The sequence below is a fragment of the Mastomys coucha genome, unplaced genomic scaffold (genome assembly GCF_008632895.1).
Source record: "Mastomys coucha isolate ucsf_1 unplaced genomic scaffold, UCSF_Mcou_1 pScaffold23, whole genome shotgun sequence".
NCBI classification, from domain to species: Eukaryota; Metazoa; Chordata; class Mammalia; order Rodentia; family Muridae; genus Mastomys; species Mastomys coucha.
The window spans coordinates 102,004,373-102,010,138 of NW_022196906.1; the positions used below are offsets into that span (position 1 = coordinate 102,004,373).

A 5,766-nucleotide genomic window follows, 5' to 3' on the forward strand; every position below is an offset into this window, starting at 1 on the left:
AAAAAAAAAAAAAAAAAAAAAAAAAAAAAATAGCTGAGGCTTATTGTGAACTTCTAATCCTCCTGCTTCTACCCCCTCAGGCGTTGAGATTGAGTGTGTGAGGTATACATCACACACTTGGTTTATGCGGTACTGGGTATCTAGCATAGAACTGCAATCATGTTAGCCAAGGTCAGCACTGCACCAACTGAGCCACATCCTCAGCCCAGTCCATTCCCTTACCTATCTTCATTGGTCCCCTTAGCAAGCTCATCCAGGTTTCACATGTCTATTTTCTGCTTTCATCCGGGAGGTTAAGGTTCTGACCTCTAATACCACCTCAGATGTGTTAGGATGGTTTGTTTGCATGATTTACGGATCTGTGAGCACTTTTAGGAAAGCAAAGTTGTGTTTGGGCCTCAGTAATTGTTGAATTGTTTAGCACAAGTGTACATGCTAAAAAGAGGAGATGATATCACTGGGCATGGGCCTTATTCCTTATGGTGGGCCATGTGTGTTCTAGCTGCAGGAGATCATGTTTAAGAATTACTACACGGCTTTTCTGAGTATCCGCGTTCGTCAACAAACCTCCCTGAATACACCAACCAAGTGGGTAACATGTCTGCGCGATTACTGTTTGATGCCTGACCCACACAGTGAGGAGGGGGCCCAGGACTATGTCTCGCTGTTCAAGCACCAGGTCAGCTGGGTCTCAGCATGGCCAGGGAATCCTAGATGGGGACCTCCTGCCTGTGGGCTGAGCAGGAAAGCAGGAGAGAAAGAGCCGGGCAGAATGGGGCTGGACTATGGCTTTCGGGCTGACCCTCTGGAAGGTTCACTATTCTGTCCTCCCTTTAGGCTTGGAGAAGCATTTGGTTTTACTGTAGATTGGGAAGTTTTTGGTAAACGAGCTGGGTCTTCAGTGGGTCTTTTATTTTATGTACTTGGTTTTTTTTTTTTGAAATTTGTTTTGTTTTGTTTTGTTATGTTTTGTGAGACAGGGTTTCTCTGTATAGCCCTGGCTATCCTGGAACTTGCTTTGTAGACCAGGCTGGCCTTGAACTCAGAGAAAGGAACCGTCTGCCTCTGCCTCCCCAGTGCTGGGATTAAAAGCGTGCGCCACCGCACCCTGCTCAGTGGGTCCTTTGGTATGTGTGTCAGATGCTGTGTGACATGAACAGAGTGCTGGAGCTGCGCCTGATTCTACGGCAGCCATCACCACTATGGCTGTCTTTCACAGTGGAGGAACTCCAGATCTGCCAGCAGGGACCAAAGGCAAGTGGCTCTCCGAAACCTACCAGCTAGCCCTTTACTGTAAAAGCCTCTAGCTCTGACTAGGAGAGATGGGGCACTGGGGTGGGTCACAAGGAAGGACAGTGAGACTCTGAAGGAAGCCCTCATGGAAGCTGGAGTATGAATGCAGGAGTCCATGGTCAAGGGTGAGGTTCTGTGTCAGCATCCCCTGGCCTTTGAGACCACCTATTACTTACAGGTGTGGAGATGTACTTCGGTTGCTTATGTTTCTGGGTTCCCCTTCTGCATAACAGAAGAGCTTAGTAATCTGAGGGTCCCTTTGACGGTATATGGTTCTGAACATGGATTTCCCAGTATCTTAGGCTCAATGGTTCTTTTATTTGCTCTCAGGTGCCAGAGCTCTTAGATTCTGCCTCATTTAGGTCACTATGCCTTTGTTTTGCAGAGCCCCTCCTTGGCATTCCCCAAGTGGCTTTCCCACCCAGTGTCCAATGAGCAGCCTGCTCCCCACCTTGAGGTAAGCTCTCTAGCACTGGGTATTAACCACATATACACGGTTCTAATGTACAGAGCACAAATAAGTGGACCTCGGGCTATCTTGGGGTTGCCTAGAGATGTAGCTTAGTGGTAGAGTACTTACCTAGAGTACACAAAGTCCTGGGTTTGATTCCCAACACCACAAACATTTGAGTCTGGACCCAGGTTCCTATGGTTCAATGTCTTCTTGGGTGTGCTCCGTGGGCTTTGAGTCATCCCTCATCCCTGGTTTAAGCATCCCTGGTCTTGCTTAATGAACATCAGGCTATAACTGTTCTTCAAGTTATCTGGGAATGCTACTGGTTTCATCTGGAGTGCCCCATAGTTTATCTATCTGAGGGCACTTCTGGGGAGAGATTCATGCCCATTGTTCCTTCCTTCTGGAGCAGGGTCTCCCAGACCCCAGTAGAGTGTCCTCCGAGGTGCAGCAGATGTGGGCATTGACAGAGATGATTCGGGCTAGTCATACTTCCACGAGGATCGGCCGCTTCGACGTGAGTGATGGTGTCCCTCTGCCTTGATTACATCACTCTGAGCAGTTCAGCGCTGACCGACCAACTGACCATCTCTTGTGTTGCAGGTGGATGGCTGTTATGATCTGAATCTACTCTCCTACACATGAGCTTCAGCTTCCCCTGGAGACACTGGCCTCCTGTGCCCGTCTAGGCGGGGTTTGGCCGCCAGAGGCTGAAGCATGCTCCCTGTGCATCCAAGTTGTCCTTGGGCAAAATCTACAGATTGGGAATTCTTGACACCCATCCAGTTGTTCTAGAGTGAATTCCCAATGGGGGCACTTCTGTCTCTGACTGTCTGACATGTAAATTTAGTCTCTTCCTCTCAGAATTCACCGGTTCTCATTAGAATCCTTGAGCTCCTCTTGCTTGTCCTGCCGATACGCACACCCCAGTCTGCTACTGCTTCCCCCCATTGCTGAGATCAGCCTGTCACAGGTAGCGAGGAAGCCACTGCTCTTTTTGACACTCAGGACCTGTGAAGCTTGAGGAAGACACACTCTCTATTCATTCCTCTGCTTCTGCTAGCAGCCCTTTGTCCTTTTGTATTATATATATATCCATGAAAAGAAAATGTCCTAGAGCCAGGCATGGCACACACCTTTCATCTTAGCATTCTGTGAGTTCAAGACCAGCCTGGTCTACACACTGAATCCTAGGCCGATCAGGGCTACATAGTGAGACTCCATATTAAGAAAGGAAGAAAGAAAGAAAGAAAAGAAAGGAAGGAAGAAAAGAAAGGAAGGATGGAAGGAAGAAAGAGAAGGAAGGAAGGAAAGAAAGAAAGAAAATAGCCCCCTTTGAAACCGTCTGCTCTCGGCCTAGGAGGTGAAGATGAGACTTCTGGGAGCTTGAGCGCTTAAGTCCCTAAGCTCGCCCCTGAAAAGTATTCTGTGTCAGTTTTGGGTAGGTGCTGTTGGCACGGCTGGGGCTGGAGAACGAGTCCTCCCTCTGGCCTATTCGTCATCAGACTCCGCATGAAGTACATCCATGATCCCTGTCCCTTCTCTCAGTTGCTTCTGACCATCATGCTTAGGCTGATGAGAGAGCACCCTGGGGGAGTGTGTCCGAGCCAATATATCACTGATAACTCACTGAGATTGAGGCCTTCCGTTACCCCAGAGCAACTACTAAGTGGAGAAGACTGCCGCTCTTTCCTGTGATCAAATTCTCTTTCCCTCTAGTTCTTCCTGGCTTGTTCCCTGGGAAGTATTATTAAGCCTCGCTGCAAGAAACTGGAAAGTTGGACATGAGCATGTGGAACAGTTTTCTGGGAAAGTCTGGCCACCTTTGGTAGCTACTCTGCATTGCTGCAGTCAGCCCTCTTGAAGGCCCTGTCTTCACCCACAGGATCATAGTTTAAGCCCCACTGAAGGGATGACTACCATAGTCCTGTGTTCAGGGAGTACTGGTCCTCAGTACACATGAGTAAAGAGGACTATTCACAGCTGTGTTTCTAAGTTCCCAAAACTAGAGCTGGTAGGACAGCAAGATCAATAAATACTTGTGGAATACATGACTCTGTCAGCTGCCTGTGCCTAGCGGGAGAACTAGAGACTATTATAAAAGGCTGGGCGGTGAGGGTACTGTGCTGGCCCAGAGGGCTTTCAACCCTCCAGTGATTGCTCCGCCTCCCACTGCTATTTGACCTGAATGTGTAATTCAGGCTTTTCAGCCATTTGGAGAACTTTGACCTTCTGGAGGCTGGGAGTTCTAGCCCCCAATTCTGGTTCTAGGCAGCCTATTCTGCTCTGAACTTGTTCTGATTAGTTGGAGGAAGAGCCTGAGGCCTTTGGGAGTCAGCCTCAGTTTTAAATCCCAGCCTGCCCTATGGGCTTCCCGCCCCCTTCCCCTCCCCCTCGGACTAGAAAGACCTGTCCAGGCTGGGGTTTGGACTACATCTCCCAGCGTGCCTGGCAGAGTAGTGGCCTCAGTGTGCCGGCCGCACCAGTTGCGGGTGACAATGCGGCGGACGGTCAGTGTGTTAGCCCCTCTGGGTTTTCGCCTGCAGACACAACCCTTGGTCCAGAGTCGCCCACTCAGTTCTGTACAGGTGGGATAAAGGATGCTGGAGTTTGTTACTGGTCTTGGAGGGTGGGGGAAGGGAACTGATGGTGACTGGGGCCCTGGTGGCATTAAGTCTGGCTGTCCACAGGATGTGCTACGAAGGACTCCACTCTATGACTTCCACCTAGCTCATGGAGGGAAAATGGTGGCGTTTGCAGGGTGGAGTCTGCCTGTGCAGTACCGAGACAGTCATGTTGATTCACACCTGCACACACGACGGCACTGCTCTCTCTTTGATGTGTCCCACATGGTACAGGTGAGCCAGGGAAGATCGGGCCTTCTTCCCTGTCGACCATACTGAACTCTGCAGCTTTGAGGACATCTCAGACTAGAGTGTTAGGGACTCTAGAGGGCTAACTCGGGAGATCTGATGATGATGTATGTATCTTTGGTCTCTCCTGCCTGGCTCCTGTGGTGTGTTTGAATTCCCCGGAGCTTGCTAGATAGAGCTGATGGTTTGGAAATTGGTTTGGTATCTCAGTAAGGTGTTAGGTCCCCTTGAATTTTTAGACCTTGCTTGGTCACACCGAGGCTGGGAGGGGTAGAGGAATTGAGAAGGTAGGACCTCTGCCCTCTCCAGAACCGAAACACTAAGTCACTTCTGGGCTGGACTGTGCTGTGGGAGGTTGGAGGATGCTAGCCTTGCAGCCTTTCAGATTACAGATATTGCAGTGGCCTTGGGCTTTCCCTATTTCCTCTAGACCAAGATATTTGGCCGTGACCGAGTGAAGCTGCTGGAGAGTATAGTAGTTGGAGACGTTGCGGAACTCAGGCCTAACCAGGTGGGCCTATTTTACTTCTCAATGGGTGTTTTCTGTCCCGAGCCAGTAAACAGCTTAAGTCCTTGTCTCAAGTGTAAGAGGCACAAAGATGGGTCAGATACAGCTTTTCAGGGCTTGCTGTCTTGATGGAGTCTTTGAGCTATTTCCACATATTCAGCCAGCTTTGGAGACGCATGATTGCAGCCTTACTCCCTTGGGTTGGGAGGCCAGAGACCACCGTTTATATTCCCTGACCTCTCATGCTGCCCATCCATACCTTTGCCAATTAAAGTGTGGTCCTTAAACCAGGAACCTTTCCATCTTCTAGGAATATGCTAAGGCACTGCTCTGAACCTGCTGAGGCGGAACCTTGGTTTTACCAAGATCCCTAAATGGTTCCTGTGATCCATCAGTCTCAGGTTTTGCTCCTCTAATGGCAAGGCTAAGGCCAACTTACAATGGTTTTTGTTTTTATTTTTTTGTAAGAACATGGTGGGAGCCTGTGAGATCATGAAGATGGTTTTTGAAGCTTTTTCTTTTTTAAAAGATTTATTTATCATTATACATAAGTACACTGTAGCTGCCTTTAGACACACCAGAAGAGGGCATCAGATCTCATGATGGGTGGTTGTGAGCCACCATGTGGTTGCTGGGAT

At 49.1% G+C, this 5,766-nt stretch overlaps 2 protein-coding genes across 4 annotated transcripts in view; both read left to right on the top strand.

The window, feature by feature from the left end:
- The window catches only part of Nicn1 (nicolin 1), a 6,153-nt gene extending 2,357 nt beyond the window's left edge, over window positions 1–3,796 (top strand). Inside the window, exons 2-6 of one of the 2 annotated variants that reach the window (XM_031346397.1) lie at window positions 503–679; window positions 1,141–1,254; window positions 1,679–1,750; window positions 2,157–2,264; window positions 2,351–3,796. In XM_031346397.1, coding sequence (XP_031202257.1) covers window positions 503–679; window positions 1,141–1,254; window positions 1,679–1,750; window positions 2,157–2,264; window positions 2,351–2,392 — 513 coding nt within the window. In that variant the 3' untranslated portion in view covers window positions 2,393–3,796. The remainder of the gene's footprint in view (window positions 1–502; window positions 680–1,140; window positions 1,255–1,678; window positions 1,751–2,156; window positions 2,265–2,350) is intronic. The other variant, XM_031346398.1, reaches the window with a different exon arrangement.
- A 133-nt stretch (window positions 3,797–3,929) lies between these two features.
- The window catches only part of Amt (aminomethyltransferase), a 5,375-nt gene continuing 3,538 nt past the window's right edge, over window positions 3,930–5,766 (top strand). Inside the window, exons 1-3 of one of the 2 annotated variants that reach the window (XM_031346395.1) lie at window positions 3,930–4,335; window positions 4,423–4,605; window positions 5,051–5,131. In XM_031346395.1, the coding sequence (XP_031202255.1) occupies window positions 4,246–4,335; window positions 4,423–4,605; window positions 5,051–5,131 (354 nt within the window). In that variant the 5' untranslated portion in view covers window positions 3,930–4,245. The remainder of the gene's footprint in view (window positions 4,336–4,422; window positions 4,606–5,050; window positions 5,132–5,766) is intronic. The other variant, XM_031346396.1, reaches the window with a different exon arrangement.